The sequence below is a fragment of the Prinia subflava genome, chromosome 21 (genome assembly GCF_021018805.1).
Source record: "Prinia subflava isolate CZ2003 ecotype Zambia chromosome 21, Cam_Psub_1.2, whole genome shotgun sequence".
NCBI classification, from domain to species: Eukaryota; Metazoa; Chordata; class Aves; order Passeriformes; family Cisticolidae; genus Prinia; species Prinia subflava.
The window spans coordinates 6,701,780-6,717,324 of NC_086267.1; the positions used below are offsets into that span (position 1 = coordinate 6,701,780).

Consider the following 15,545-nt stretch of genomic DNA (forward strand, 5'->3'; position numbering starts at 1 on the left):
CTCCTTGGGCTCTCCAACACCTCGCTGTGCAGCCGCTTCCAAGGCCTGGTCACTCTTTCCACGGAGAAATTCCTCCTGATGCCCAACCTCAAACCACCCGTGGCACTGCTTAAAACGCTGTCCTCGTGTCCCGTCGCTTGTTACTGCCTCACGACAGCCTCCTGTCAGGTTGTTGTGGAGAAGGAGAAGGTCTCACCCAAGCCGACTTTTCTCCAGGCTCAGCTCCTTAAGCCGCTGCTCATAGGACGTGTGGTGGAGACCCTTCCGCAGCTTCATTGCCCTTCCTCGGACACCCCGGAGCCCCTCAGTGCCCTTCCAGTGGACACACAGCACTCCAATATCCTTCCAGTAGACACACTGAACCCCAATATCCTTCCAGTGGACACCCTGCAGCCCCTCAGTGCCCTTCTAGGGGACACATTGAATGCCAATATCCTTCCAGCGGACACCCTGCAGCCCCTCAGTGCCCTTCTAGGGGACACATTGAACCCAAGCATCCTTCCAGTGGACACCCTGCAGCCCCTCAGTGCCCTTCCCGAACTGAGCAGCCCAGAACCGGACACAGCGCTCGGGGCACGGCCTCTGCAGCGCGGAGAAGGGAGATAACCCCTTCCCGGCCCCCGCCAGCCATTCCTGCACCATTCCCGGTTCTGGCCGGGAATGTCCAGCACAGAGGATCGGCCGAGGGGCGGGGCCAATAACGAGGGGCGTGGCCAGTTGGAGCACGGGGCGTGGCCAAGCATGGAAATGAGCTTGTTTGCATAATCGTGGGCGTGGCCTCGACGCCGCGCTCCACGCCGGGACCGGAAGTGGCGGCCGCGTGAAGGCGGCAACATGGCGGCCCCCGGCAGGAGGTGAGCGCCGCACCGGGGACAGCGCCGGGATCAGCGTTCCACCCGCACGCTGCTTTCCCTTCACTCACTCACTGCTTTCCCTTCACTCACTGCTTTCCCTTCACTCACTGCTTTCCCCTCACACCCTGCTTCCCCCTCACGCTCCTTTCCCCCCGCAGGAAGCTGGCGGAGCTGAGCCTGGACGAGTTCCTCGCTGCCGGCTCGGACTCGGAGCATGACGGCGGCTGCGAGGAGGAGGAGGAGGAGGAGGAAGGCGGCCGGGCCCGCGGCAGCGCTGCGAGGCCGCGGCGGCCGGGCGGGAAGGCGGCCCCGGGGCTGCAGGCACGGCCGGGCAGGTGAGGGCAGGGCTGGGCTGGGAGGGGCGGCTGAAGGAGCCGGGGGGGCTCAGCCTGGGGTAAAGGAGCTCAGGAAGGACCTGTCCGCTTTCCACAAGTCCCTGGCAGGAGGGGACAGCCCCAGGGGGGGCTCTGCTCCCAGGAACGGGGACACAGGACAGGGAACGGCCTCAGTGCTCCAGGGGAGGCTCAGGTGGAGATCGGGAGGAATTTCCCCATGGAAATCGTGCTCAGGCACTGGAAGGGGCTGCCCAGGGAGAGGGTGCTGTCCCCATCCCTGCAGCGGTTCTGAGGAGCTGAGAAACGAAATTGTGATTTTTTTTCTGGGTGTTTTCATCTGTCCCAGTGCAATCTCGTGTTGCTGTCAGGATTTCTTAATCCCTAATGAAGTGTTTTTCTTACAGCCTCAGAACTTTGAGCAGTGAACAATCAATTCCTTCTCTCCCAGCAGGAGGAAGGGAAAGGCGTCTGAGCACAAGGACCAGCTCTCCAGGCTGAAGGACAGAGACCCCGAGTTCTACAAGTTCCTGGAGGAGAACGACCGCAAGCTGCTGGATTTCGATGCCTCGGACAGCTCTGAGGAGGAGGAGGCTCTGCACAGACCCCCTGAGACCCTCGAGGTGGGGATCAGTGAGCTCAGTCCCACATGCAGTGTTTGTTCTCCTGAATCATGGAATGGTTTGGCTTGGAAAGGACCTTAAAACTCATCCAGTTCTAGCCCCAACCCCTCCCAGTGTTGCTCCGAGGCTGCTCCAAGCCCTGTCCAGCCTGGCCTGGGACACTGGGACAGGTGGCTCCTGTGCCAGGCCCTCCCCACCCTCCCAGACAGGAATTTATTTATTTTATATCCCATCTAAACCATTCCTACTGTCCACAGAGTGCTGGGAACAGCAGTAATAAACCAGCCCTGCCTCCCTCCTGCTGCTGCTCAGGAAGGAGCTGCAGGAACTTCCCTCAGTCCCTCCTGCTGATCTCTGCAGGAAGCCAGTGATGAAGAAGATGATGATGATGATGACGAAGAGCAAGAAAAGGCCAAAAGGAAGAAAGTTTCCTTGATCCACGTGACCCTGAAGATGGTGGAGGAATGGAAGAAAGCTGCCCAGGTGAGCAGGGGGTTGGAACACAGGGCACTGCAGAGTTCTCCCTGCCTATAAAAGGCCAGGTTGGGGTTTGTTAATCTGGCACAGAATTTATGCCCCAAGCCCCCCATGCCTTCAGCACGACACTGGCATTGCTCTTGGGCTGCAAGATTCCAGTGCTTCCATCCCAGAGGAGGGAGAAGCTGCAGAAATGCGGCTCAGAGGAGGCCAGGGTGATCAAATTTGGATTTTCCCCCCTCTTGCTGAGGCTTTGGCAGCTCCAGGAGGTTTCTCAGTCACGTTTTTAGTAGTGATGGAATAGCTGAGGGGAGTGAAGCTCAGACTGGAAGTTGCTTGCTGCTGATCCATTCCTTCTTTAGCCTCAGCAATTAAAAGCTTTAGGGGAGGTGAAGGCCACTGAGTTTGTGAACCCTGTCCTGGTGCTTGAGGATGGAGCTCTTTGTGCCACCATCAAATTCCAGTGAATTCCAGTACTCCTGTCCCAGCATCAGAGTCCCAGGAGATCCCCTGGAGATCCTCCCCTCCTCAGCATCCCCTTCTCTTCTCTCCCCAGAGGAATCTCACCCCAAAACTCTTCCATGAAATCACCCAGGCCTACAAGGCAGCTGTGGCCACCACCAAGGGTGACAGTGGTGAGGACCCCAGCAAGTTCCAGGTGTCTGACACTGCAGGTGAGGGCAGGGAGATCCCCTGGGGGAGCCCTGGGAGAGGGGAGCTGAGCCCTGGGAGGGGTTCATTCACCCTTTCACTTCCTTCAGGAGCTCTTCTTGCTGTGCTGCTCTGGGGTCTTTGCTTTTCAGGGTGGGTTTTTCTTTGGAGAGGTGGCTCCTGTGCCTTCTAATATTTGATAAAAACTTTTGGATACAAGGCAAACTGGGGGTTTCTAGAGGAAATGCAGGAGTTCTGCTGTGGAAATTTCTGGCTTCAGTTCCCCAGGGACCTCTTTCCCCATTAGGAATAGCAGGAATCCATGGAAAATCACTTGCAAATGCTTTCCTGCCTTGTTTTACCCAGTGTTCAACACCCTGGTGTCCTTCTGCATCCGGGACCTCTTCCAGCACCTGCACAAGCTGCTGCTCCCCAAAGCCCCCAAGAACAAACTCAAGTGAGTCTGGGGGGTTGGGGCTCCTCAGAGCTGCTGGGGATGTTCAGAGCTGCCTTAGGGGAGGGGGTGCCAGCCCTTCCCAAACACTGAGAGCCTGCTGGTGCTCACAGGGCTCTTCATTTCTCCCCCCAGCCGTGTCCCCTGCAAGCTCCAGAGGATTTGTGGCTTCAGGAGCTGCCTGTGCTGGCACTCAGGGCACAGTTCAGGCACTGGAAATTGGTTTTTAGAGGAAGGGACCAACCTTCCTGCAGTGTCCCTGCAGTGTCACCAGTGTGTGACCCCAGTCCCTCCAGCAGTTCATGCTGTGCAGGCAGCTGTTGGCGCAGGGAATTGATCTCACTGCTCATTTTGCTGCTGAAATCTGATTTATTTGGTTTTTTTTTTAAAGCTAACCCCAACTCTTGCTCCTTTCCAGAATGGTTCTCCCTTGCACCAGCCCCCTCTGGGGAAAGCTACGACTGGACATCAAAGTCTACCTTGGCTGTACAATACAGGTAAGAAATATTATTATTTTCTGTTTGTGGGGTCAGTCTGTGCCTTGCTGGGCTGTTCAGGATGTTTTGGAGTGAGGCAGGGCTGGTTTGCCCCTCTGAGATTTGTGCTCGTTGTTTCCCTGAGTTGTTTTGGAATCATTTTTGGAATCCAATCACCACTTTGGAGGTTCAGGGGATGCTTGGGTCAGAACAGGTACAAGGCAGTAAAGAGGGATTGAATTAACATTCTGGCAGCTCCCTGTGTTTTAATTTGTCTGGCAGATTAATATTTAATGGGCTTTAAAGCAGTTTGCAGTCTGTGTTCCTGCATTCTGCATCATTAATTCATTTTTTGGGGCTGTGATCTCTCTGTTTGAGGTAAATGCTGAGATTTCTGTTGGTGACCTCACAGGTGGCATCTCTGGCCATGATAAAATTCCATCCATCCATCCAAAATTTCGGGTGTTTCAGAGACAATTTGTGGATTGTTTCTGAAGGAAACTCCTGCCCCCGCTTAATTTCTTTCTTTAATTGCTTCATTAGCATCCCAAATTGGAATATTAAAACCAAACCAACACTGAATCCTCGGCAGCTGAGGGAAGGGACAGCAGGAGAGACAACCCAGGAGCTGCTGTCCCTCAGCTGGGCGCTGGCACAATGACTTAGCAGAAACAGCAATTTGATCAGGAGAGCTTTTATTTTTTTTGTTCCCTCAAGCTGTGGTGCCTATCTCCAGCAGCAGAGGATTGCAGGCAAGGAGAAGCTGGGAATGCAGTCCCTGGGAGCAGTCCCAGCTCCTGGCTGACTCCTGAGAGCCCTCAGTGCCAGCCCTCTCCACCGGGGATTTTCTGGCACAATTTCTGAACAAAACCTTCTCCTTTTGTTGTGTGAGGGGCTTGGCAGAGTCTGCTCAGTCCAGAATCTTTGCAGAGCAAGGAGAAGGGTGAGGAGGTAAATTAAATGTGGATAAAATGCCTGTGCTGGTTCCAGCAGTGGGACTGCACCAGGCAGAGCCTCTCTCAGAGCAGCCTGGAGCTCACCGTGGTTTGTCTGCAGTGAGCTCAGCTGAACAAGCTGCAGACACAAAGATTTGGCTTCTTCACTTTTTGTGAAGCCTTTCCTTGAGGGAGAGTTAACCCAAATGCCCAAAGTATTCCAGTTCCCCCTCAGAAATCCTGCAGAAGTGCAGGGTGCTGTCAGCCAGCTCAGGTGATGTTTCCTGGTACAGACTGAGGGTGGATGTGGCCGTCTGCAGCCAGGTGACATTTTGGTGTCCTGCACTGCAGATGAACTGAGATTTCAGTGTCCCCAAGGGAGGTGCCTTGTGATGAGCTTGGGGACCCTCAGCCTGCAGCTGCAGCAGCCTGAGCTCCTGTTTGCAAGCTGGTGGACCTGCAGGGCAGCTCTTTCACCTGCCCTGTCTCTCCTGCTCCTGCTCCTGTCCCTGTCCCTGCTCCTGTCCCTGCCCTTGCCCCTGCCCTTGCCCCTGTTCCTGTCCCTGCTCCTGCTCCTGCTCCTGCCCCTGCTCCTGTCCCTGGTCCTGCTCCCACCCCTGTTCCTGTCCCTGGTCTTGTCCCTGTTCCTCCCCTGCTCCTGTCCCTGTCCCTGCTCCTGCCCCTGCTCCTGCCCCTGCTCCTGCTCCTCCCCTGTCCCTGTCCCTTCTCCTGTCCCTGCTCCTGTCCCTGCTCCTGTCCCTGCTCCTGTCCCTGTCCCTTCTCCTGCCCCTGCTCCTGCCCTGCTCGTGCTGTTGGGCTTCCTGTGAGCTCCTTCCCGCCTGAGGAGCGTTTGGAGCCAGGGCAGGGGAGGGTTCTGAGCCCTGCCTGCCAACTGGGGCTGGTTTTGTTCTCCCCACAGCTGCTGTCGTGCCTGACAGAGGCCTCGGTGGGTGCAGCAGTGCTGCAGCACGTGAATGCCACAGTCCCCTATTACCTGTCCTTCCCCAAGCAGTGCCGGGCCCTGCTCAAGGTAAGGGGCCGTGCTGGGGTGTGCCACTGCCACCTGAGAGCCTTTTCCCCCTCCAGCTGAGCCTCTTGGGGTGTTTGGGCTGGATCCCCTGGCAGCTCAGTGCCCTGGAGTGTTCCCTGGCTGTGCTGTTGTTCCTGGAGAGGATTCCTGCCTCTCCCGGGTGCCACAAGGTGATGCCAGGCTGAGGTGATGATGCCAGGCTGAGGTGATGCCAGGCTCAGGTGAGCGTGGGGTGTCTCTGTTTGGTGCCAGAGGTGATGCCAGGCTCAGGTGATGCCAGGCTGAGGTGATGCCAGGCTGAGATGAGCCTGTGGGTGGCTCTGTTTGGTGCCAGAGGTGATGCCAGGCTCTGTTTGGAGCTGCTGCTCCCCAGGGAGGTGTTTGGGGAAGCTGCTGCCTCCTCCAGACTCAGGATTGCTGCCAGGCCCTGGGAATGCCTGCGCTGCCTCTGCACTGAGCTGGGGGTGGAACATTCCCGGGGCAGCTCAGGCACAACTGCTGAGGGGGTGTGGGGGGACCCCAGGGTGGCATCTGAGGGGGCACTGCCCTGGGGGGAGGCAGGGAAGCCTCTGATGGGGGAGGTGAGGAGGGCAGGGAGGCTGGCACAGCTCCCAGCTGAAGGGAGACGTTTCTGAGAAGGCTTTTCCAGCCCTGCAGGGAACCCTCTCTGTGCTGGTGCAGGGGGTGACTGGTTTGGGGTGAGCCTGGGGGAGATGGAGTCACTCAGGAGAGTTCAAATGAGTGTTTAACCACACAAATGAAAGTTGTGTAATTTTTTAGAGGTGCTGGGTTTGGACAGGCTCCTTTATTGATGATGGAAACGTTAGCCTTGGCTGGTGTGTGGTGTCCCAGTGAGAGTGTGAGGACAGGAGGGCTGCCAGTGGCTGGGTGACAGCACATTCTGTCACCTCTGGGTCTGTCACCTGCGACCTGGCTGCCTTCTTGCTGGGAAAGAGGGAGGGTCAGGCCTGTCTGTGGCCAGCAAGGAGCTCTTTGTCCCTTCTCTCACCCGTCTCTGTGTTTTGTCCCAGCAAACCATCACTCTGTGGAGCACAGGGGAGGAGACAGTCCGAGTCCTGGCCTTCCTGGTGCTCAACAAGATCTGCAGGTACAAGAAGGAGGCTTACCTCAGCCCCCTGCTCAAGGTGAGCCTGGCTCCTGCTGAGAGCTGCACCTTTTCTTCCTCGTGTTATCTGCAAACACCTCAGAGCCTTGAGCTGCACACCAGCAGGTCCTGGCAGCCTCCAGAAAACCAAACAGGGCAGAAATTCTGTCGGGTTGGGGTGATTCCTGTTCCCACTGCTGCCCTTCCTGCTGGGGGCACGAAGGCTGAGCAGGTCTCTGGTGCCTGGTTCACCCCCAGGTTCCTGAGTGCTGGCATCCTCCTGAGCTGCTCTGCCCTCTCAGCTGAGTTCCCAGGTGTGTTTTCCTGCCTCAGTGGCACCTGAGCAGTGCCCAGCCATCCCCTCGTGTGGCTCAGACCCTCCTGCAGCCTTGAAGCACTGCTGGGGACATCTCCAGGCCAAACACCCTCCTGCCTCCCCTGGGAAGGAGCAGCCTGGATCCCTCCCTTCTCTGATAAACCCGACGCCTCAGCCCTGCTTTGTTCACACCTGGGAGGGGCAGAGGAGCCCAGAAACCCTTTCTACTCCTATTTTACGTGCTGCTTTCTCACCCTTTTCCCCCGACAGCAAATGTACATTGCCTTTGTGAAGAACTCGAGGTTCACCTCTCCCAACGCGCTGCCCATGATCAGCTTCATGCAGCGCACGCTGACGGAGCTGCTGGCGCTGGACACGCACGTGTCCTACCAGCACACCTTCCTCTACATCCGCCAGCTGGCCATCCACCTGCGCAGCGCCATGGCCCTCAGGAAGAAGGTGGGCACCCCTCCTTGATGGGGAAAGGGGTTTTTTTCCCTCCTCTCCTAGGAGGGGATGTGTGGAGAGGAGGGATTGCGGTGACCTCCTCGGGCTTTGCTGGTGTCTCGCCCGTTGGGAGGTGTCCGTGCTAAAATTTTGGCCAGGAAGGAGGAAAAAATGGGAGGTTTTGGGGTGAGATAATTGTGGCCTTGCAGGAGCCTCTGAGAAAGTCTCTGTCCGGCCCTTTCCAAGGGCCTGCAGTGGCAGGGTGGAGGGGAGTGGATTCACACTGGCAGGAGGGTTAGGTTGGATACCAAGAGAAAATTCTTCCTTCTCTGAGAGTGGAGAGAACCTGGAATGGATTTCCACAGGAGCTGTGGCTGCCCCATCCCTCCAAGGCCAGCGGGATGGAGCTCAGAGCAGCCTGGGATGGTGGGAGCTGCCCATGGAAGATCTTTGAGGTCCCTTTGAACCCAAACCCCCCTGCAGGGTGGGAGTTGCTTTTCTCTCCCCACTTGGCAAGAGTTTTGTGCTGCACTTTCCATCTTGGACACCCTTTTCCCACTCTGAGGCTGCAGTTTGCAGCCTCTGTCACAAACCCTGCAGGTGAAGCAGCTCAGGAGCCACCCTGGGGTGCTGCAGCTCCCCAGCAGAGTCCGTGCTGGTTAAAGGACTTAACTGAGCAAAGCAGCTCAGACCTTTGGGGAGCAGCCACCTCCAGTCTGACCTGGGAAATCTGAGTCAGATTGCTAATCCTGGATTTAGTCCTGTTTAGCAAAACAGACCCCACAGATTAACAGTTCAGCTGCCCCCAAACAGGGCAGGGTTGGTGCCCGGCTAAATCTCCTGGCTGGTCAGACATGGGGATAAACAAGCAGAGATAAATGAAGTCTGGGCTGCAGATCCCCTAATTGGATTGCACTGGCTCCTTACACCCTCAGTTGTGGCCCAGACAAGGAGAAAATCCACTTGATTTCACAGCTGGGGAGGGCCGTGGCACTTCAGATGGGGATGGCACCACCAAAATTCCAAATGCAAGGGCTAAGCCTGTTTGAATGGTGGTGCAGGGTGATTACCAGAGCAGATTGCTCGTCTGCCCCGTGCAGAGGCTGAGAAAAGCTTTCTGCAACATCTCAGTGACCTGGGGAGAGCTGGCAGAGCTCTGCCATGCCCAGCTGTGCCTTGCCTTAAGTCCCTGCTGCAAGGTTTAGCCCAGAGGCTGCAGTTCAGGGATTCTGTGCCTGCCTCAGCACTTGTGCATCCTGCTTTTCCATCAGGAGAGATGAGCTGGGCCTTGGAAATCTGAGAAAAACCACGAGTGGGGGCTCAGGCACCTTGTCTGCAATACCTGCAGGGCTACAGAACCTTTGGGAAGGGTTTCCTCCAGGGTCTCCTGCTCCAGCTGGGCTTTCATTCACTCTGGCACTAAGAGCTGCTGCAGCACCTGCCCCCAAATTTCTTTTTTCAAGAAATTGAAAACAATTTCTTGGCCTGGTGCAGGCCTTGGGCCACTCCTGGCCGTGCTGCTGAGCCAGGCTGGGCCACTGTCACTGCTGTCCCTGTGTCACTGCTGTCCCTGTGTCACTGCTGTCCCTGTGGCACTGCTGTCCCTGTGGCACTGCTGTCACCGTGGCACTGCTGTCCCTGTGTCAATGCTGTCCCTGTGGCACTGCTGTCCCTGTGGCACTGCTGTCACCGTGTCACTGCTGTCACCGTGGCACTGCTGTCACCGTGGCACTGCTGTCCCTGTGTCACTGCTGTCCCTGTGTCACTGCTGTCCCTGTGTCACTGCTGTCACCGTGGCACTGCTGTCACCGTGGCCCTGCTGTCCCTGTGTCACTGCTGTCACCGTGGCCCTGCTGTCCCTGTGTCACTGCTGTCACCGTGGCACTGCTGTCACCGTGGCACTGCTGTCCCTGTGGCACTGCTGTCACCGTGGCACTGCTGTCCCTGTGTCACTGCTGTCCCTGTGGCACTGCTGTCCTTGTGGCACTGCTGTCCCTGTGGCACTGCTGTCACCATGGCACTGCTGTCCCTGTGGCACTGCTGTCCCTGTGGCACTGCTGTCACCATGGCACTGCTGTCCCTGTGTCACTGCTGTCCCTGTGTCACTGCTGTCCCTGTGTCACGGCTGTCACCGTGGCACTGCTGTCCCTGTGTCACTGCTGTCCCTGTGTCACTGCTGTCCCTGTGTCACTGCTGTCACCGTGGCACTGCTGTCACCGTGGCACTGCTGTCCCTGTGGCACTGCTGTCACTGTGTCACTGCTGTCCCTGTGTCACTGCTGTCCCTGTGGCACTGCTGTCACTGTGTCACTGCTGTCCCTGTGGCCCTGCTGCAGTGCATTTCCTGGTCCCCAGAGCTGCAGGTTTGCTCTCTGCTCTGCCTCCCGGCACTTTCGCCCTGCAGCCACACAAGGTGCAGCAGTCCTGGGTGTTCCTTTCCCAAGAGCTCCGGGCTGAGGGGTTGCTCCAGGGATCAGCTCGGGGTTCCCTGTGCTTGGCCCCATCCCAGTGCCTGCTGCGAGGCTGGGAACTCATCCTCAAAGCAGCCACACCTGAGCAGCACCAGGCTGGTTTTATTCCCTCTGGTTTTATTCCCTTTACCTCCTCCAGGCACTGACTGGTACCAGTGAACCCTGGCAATGGCAGCTGCAGTGTTGTTGTTCCTCCCTGGGCACTGCAAACCAGCCTGGGCAGGAAGCAGGGCGAGCATCCATCAAATGCCACATTTTCAAGTTTCTGCCTTTATTTTTTCCCCCCTTTCCTGCAGGAGAACTTCCAGTCAGTGTATAACTGGCAGTACATCCACTGCCTGCACTTCTGGTGTCGAGTTCTGAGCACCATCCACCCCAGCGAGGTCCTGGAGCCCCTCATCTACCCCTTGACACAGGTCATTATTGGCTGTATCAAGTGAGTAGAACTCTTAACTCTTTTTTGCTCTGCTTTGTTGTGTCCTTTTTACAGTCCTGTGGTTTGCATTTAACCATGAATGGTCTCAAAGCTGCTTTTAATTGAAATTTTCCAGGCTGGGATGTGTGTGAGCAGCTGCTCAGGTGGTGGCAGAGTTGTGGTGTGGGTTATTCTTTCCTCTTTGTGTAAGAAAAGTCTCAGTCTGAATAACCTGGGCAGATTATCCTTGTAACTGCACAGAAAATGACCTGCCCTGCTTCAGAAAATCCTCATCTCCAGCTCTGTAAATGCATTTAGAAGCTGAATTTTGGTGCCTGTTTGTTGGGATTTGAAGAAGTGGGACACAGTTGTTATTTTGGGGAAATCTGCTGAGAATTCCCCCCTCTGTCAGTTCATGTGGATAAGGTGCCTGTTAACGAGGGGCATTGAGGGAATTTGGGGATCTCTGGTGATCTCCCAAATCCTGTTAGCTCTGTTAACCAGATTCTCAGCTTTAGAGCCCAGGTCTGCAAAAACTCCCCAGCGGGGCTGAAGATAAGCAGATTTAAACGATCAGATAAGAGGATGCAAACATCCCTCCTGCCATCCCCCGCTGCTCCTGGGCTGGGTCCTGGCAGGGTCCTACCTGTCCAGCAGATAAACCAGGGCTCTGGGGAGGAGAGGGGATGGGCTGAGGCTCAGCAGCACCCCACTTCACCTTCAGCAGGTGTTTTAGCAGCTTGGCACTGCCTGGGGAGGCTTTGGAGGTCTGGGGACCCCCACAGATAGGTTTGGGGTGACCTCACTGTGGCCTTCCAGGACCTGAAGGAGCTACAAGCAAGATGGAGAGAGGATTTTCCAAAGGATGGAGGGACAGGACACAGGGAATGGCTTCAAACTGAGAGAGGGTGGCCTCAGATGAGACACCAGGAAAAAATTCCTCCCCCTAAGGGTGGGGAGGCCTGGAATGGATTTCCCTGGCAGTGCCCAGGGCCTGGCTGGGCAGGACTGGGAGCACCTGGCATGGTGCAAGGTGTCCCTGCTCAGGGCACTGGAGGAGCTTTAAATCCCCTCCAGCCCAAACCATTCCCTGATCCTGTGATTCCAGGGCTGGGAGAACAGAGTCAGGTCCCAGCTGGATCCCTTCCAGAGCCAGGCTGGGATACAGGGGAGGCAGACTGGGAGCTGTGGGGTGCTGTGGCTCTGTGGGACAGGGCTCTGTCCCCTCTGCAGCCCCTCCTCTGCTGCTCCCGGTGTGCTGCAGGTTTATCCCCAGGGGTGGGTGCCAGGAGGGTCCCTGCTGTCCCCTGTGCCAGGAGGTGGCGCCTGCCTCCAGCACAGGGACAGTGGCACAATGTCCCCGTGTCCCTGGGACCTGCTCCCTCCTCCCTGAGCTGATTTATTCCCTGTGCCGGCCCCTCTCTGCACCGATGGGTGTTTGCAGCAGCAGCAGCTCCTCTTCTGGTATCCATTTTTTTTTTTCCCCATAAACTTTTCCTGCCCTTGTCTGCTGGGATCTGTGTCCTGCTGCCAGCCTGAGCTGTAGAAACGAAGCTGTTCCCTGGTGTCTGTGTGGTTAAATGAGGATTTTTGGTGCCTGTGGCATTCCAGCCTCTCAGCAGGGGCAGGCAGGAAGGCAGGGCCAGTTTTTAATGCTGGAGGCTTCAAGTGCAGGTCCTGAGTGAGGGGCTGGAGAGTGGGACAGAAATGGGTTTTAGGGGCTGCTCTCCATTCCCTCCCTGCTCCTGGGGGAGCTGATTCTGCTCAGTCCCAGCCTGACAGGGAGTTGGCTCAACTTTTGTCTTAATTACCTTAATTATTTGAAATATGAGTGACAGTCAGGGCTCCTCCCCCTCCTCCTGTGGGGATTTTATTTCCAGCCATGGGGTGGCTTCAGCAGCCCAGGCTGCTGTGCAGATTTCTTCAGCAGAGCAGGAAATGCTTTCCTGTGTCACCGAAGGCTGCAGGTGCACTTCCTTTATGAATTTAGCCTAATATAATTTATTTTTCTTTGTTTTTATTTCTTTTTCCTGCCCAGGCTGGTGCCCACGTCCCGGTTCTACCCCCTGCGCATGCACTGCATCCGTGCCCTCACCCTGCTGTCCCAGAGCACCAGGACCTTCATCCCCGTGCTGTCCTTCATCCTGGAGGTGGGCTGCTCCCCCTGGCACCTCCCAGGGGTTCCCAGCACCTCCCAGGGGTTCCCAACACCTCCCAGGGGTTCCCAGCACCTCCCAGGGGTTCCCAGCACCTCCCAGGGGTTCCCAGCACCTCCCAGGGGATCCCAGCACCTCCCAGGGCATCCCAGCACCTCCCAGGGGCTCCCAGCACCTCCCAGGGGATCCCAGCACCTCCCTGCACCCACCAGCACCTCCCGGGGGTTCCCAGCACCTCCCAGGAGTTCCCAGCACCTCCCAGGGGTTCCCAGCACCTCCCGGGGGTTCCCAGCACCTCCCGGGGGTTCCCAGCACCTCCCGGGGGTTCCCAGCGCCTCCCGGGGGCTCCCAGCACCTCCCAGGGGATCCCAGCACCTCTCAGGGGATCCCAGCACCTCCCAGGGGATCCCAGCACCTCCCAGGGGGGGTTCCCAGCACCTCCCAGGAGTTCCCAGCACCTCCCAGGGGATCCCAGCACCTCCCTGCACCCACCAGCACCTCCCGGGGGATCCCAGCACCTCCCAGGGGATCCCAGCACCTCCCAGGGGATCCCAGCACCTCCCAGGGGATCCCAGCACCTCCCAGGGGATCCCAGCACCTCCCAGGGGATCCCAGCACCTCCCAGGGGATCCCAGCACCTCCCAGGGGATCCCAGCACCTCCCAGGGGATCCCAGCACCTCCCAGGAGTTCCCAGCACCTCCCGGGGGATCCCAGCACCTCCCGGGGGATCCCAGCACCTCCCAGGGGATCCCAGCACCTCCCAGGGGATCCCAGCACCTCCCAGGGGATGCCAGCATCTCCCGGGGGATCCCAGCACCTCCCGGGGGTTCCCAGCACCTCCCGGGGGATCCCAGCACCTCCCAGGGGATCCCAGCACCTCCCGGGGGATCCCAGCACCTCCCAGGGGATCCCAGCACCTCCCTGCACCCACCAGCACCTCCCGGGGGATCCCAGCACCTCCCAGGGGATCCCAGCACCTCCCAGGGGATGCCAGCACCTCCCAGGGGATCCCAGCACCTCCCAGGGGATCCCAGCACCTCCCAGGGGATCCCAGCACCTCCCAGGGGATGCCAGCATCTCCCGGGGGATCCCAGCACCTCCCGGGGGTTCCCAGCACCTCCCGGGGGATCCCAGCACCTCCCAGGGGATCCCAGCACCTCCCGGGGGATCCCAGCACCTCCCAGGGGATCCCAGCACCTCCCTGCACCCACCAGCACCTCCCGGGGGTTCCCAGCACCTCCCGGGGGATCCCAGCACCTCCCAGGGATTTCCCCTTTGCCCCCTCCCTAAAATCCCTGCAAGCAGCCCCAGACCTGCTGAGAAAATGGGGTTCAGCCCCTGCTGTCTGTGGGTTGTACCTGAGAGCAGCTGGGTGCAGAAATGCATGCCCAGGGGGTTGCACTGCTGCAGCTGGGGCAGGCAGAGGCGTTGCCGGGGAAATTCAGAGCTGCAGGAATTCCCCAAGCTCCATCCTGCTGCTGTGGCCATCTCTTGGACAAGGCAGAGTTATTCCTGACTGCAGACAACAGGGAAAAAAAAAAAGAAAAACAAAACACTTCATGAATTAAAAAAAAATATTTAGGAAGCTATCTGGTGGATCTTGGCATGAGGCTGGCCCTGAGGAGGAGGAGGGACACACTCTGCTGGAGTAAGGGCCTGGCTCAGCCAGGCTCACTCCTAACCAAGCTCTCTTGAAGCAAAGGCTTTTGTGGTTTGGGGTTGTTGTAGAGGTCCCTTGCAAACCACATCCTCAGCCTGTGGAATGTTTATAAACCTCCTGCTCCCTGCCCTGGGTGGCTTTGGCATCCCCCTGCTTCCTTCCTCTTGCTCCTGCGTGTCTGAAACCCTGCCAGGCAGATTTTGGGACAGAGGCATCTCCTCTCTGGGGTCATGGCACTCATGGAGGGGAGGATTCTTTTTGCTTTTTGGTGCTGAAAACTCAGAGCATTCCTCTCTCCTGACATTCTGGCCCTGACACCTTGTCCTTGGTCTGGGTGTTGGTCCCCAGCCAGGTGTTACCCTGAGCCCCCTCAGGTGTTCCCATCCCACTCTGAGCCCCCTCAGGTGTTCCCATCCCACTCTGAGCCCCCTCAGGTGTTCCCATCCCACTCTGAGCCCCCTCAGGTGTATTCCAGTGTGGGAGTGACCTGCCCAGCTCCCCCAGGGGCTGTGGTGGTGCTGGGGGCAGGATCTGCATCCTGGTGTCCAGCCACACTCCTTCAGCTCTAACCCTGTGCCTGACAGTCCCAAATTCAGCAGAGATCTCTCTGTAGGCAGCAGAGAGAACTGTAGGCAGTTCATGACCCAGTTCTGGGCAGGGTTTGGAGTGTGGGGTCTGTGCTGGTGGAAGGAGTGGCTGGAACTCTGCATTTCCCTCCTGCTCCAAGCACGCTCAGCCCGTGGCTGCTGCTCTGTGTCTGCATTGCACAGACAATTCCTGTGCCCCTGCAATTCCTGTGCAGGGGCTCAGGAATTCCCCACATGCCTGGGGAATGAGGGCTGTGGTGCAGAGCTGCTCTGCACTCTGGCAGTGGGGTCTGTGGCTCCCAGCTCCCTTCCCGCTCCCCATGTGGAGCCTGGGAGCTTGGCAGAGCCAAAAATCCCTCTCCTCCCTGCCTGCAGGGCTCTGTCCTTCCCTCTGTCTGCCCGTGGTTGTCCCCTCAGCCACACTGGTGACGCTTTGTGGCCCTCTGCTCCCTCATTATCCCTTCCCAGCCTGTCCCAAGAGTTCCTGGACATCAGTCACAGCCTGGCTGTCAGCCCTGCATGCAGCCCACGCTTCCTCCCCTCCCCAAAGGCCCTG

The 15,545-nt window shown here is 57.9% G+C and overlaps 1 protein-coding gene across 2 annotated transcripts in view; it reads left to right on the forward strand.

The window, feature by feature from the left end:
• Window positions 1–790: 790 nt before the first annotated feature.
• NOC2L (NOC2 like nucleolar associated transcriptional repressor) overlaps window positions 791–15,545 on the forward strand; it is a 29,504-nt gene continuing 14,749 nt past the window's right edge. Inside the window, exons 1-12 of one of the 2 annotated variants that reach the window (XM_063417447.1) lie at window positions 791–854; window positions 1,013–1,189; window positions 1,638–1,809; window positions 2,170–2,292; window positions 2,843–2,960; window positions 3,304–3,394; window positions 3,810–3,888; window positions 5,722–5,832; window positions 6,864–6,977; window positions 7,524–7,712; window positions 10,467–10,606; window positions 12,624–12,735. In XM_063417447.1, coding sequence (XP_063273517.1) covers window positions 835–854; window positions 1,013–1,189; window positions 1,638–1,809; window positions 2,170–2,292; window positions 2,843–2,960; window positions 3,304–3,394; window positions 3,810–3,888; window positions 5,722–5,832; window positions 6,864–6,977; window positions 7,524–7,712; window positions 10,467–10,606; window positions 12,624–12,735 — 1,446 coding nt within the window. In that variant the 5' untranslated portion in view covers window positions 791–834. The remainder of the gene's footprint in view (window positions 855–1,012; window positions 1,190–1,637; window positions 1,810–2,169; window positions 2,293–2,842; window positions 2,961–3,303; window positions 3,395–3,809; window positions 3,889–5,721; window positions 5,833–6,863; window positions 6,978–7,523; window positions 7,713–10,466; window positions 10,607–12,623; window positions 12,736–15,545) is intronic. The other variant, XM_063417448.1, reaches the window with a different exon arrangement.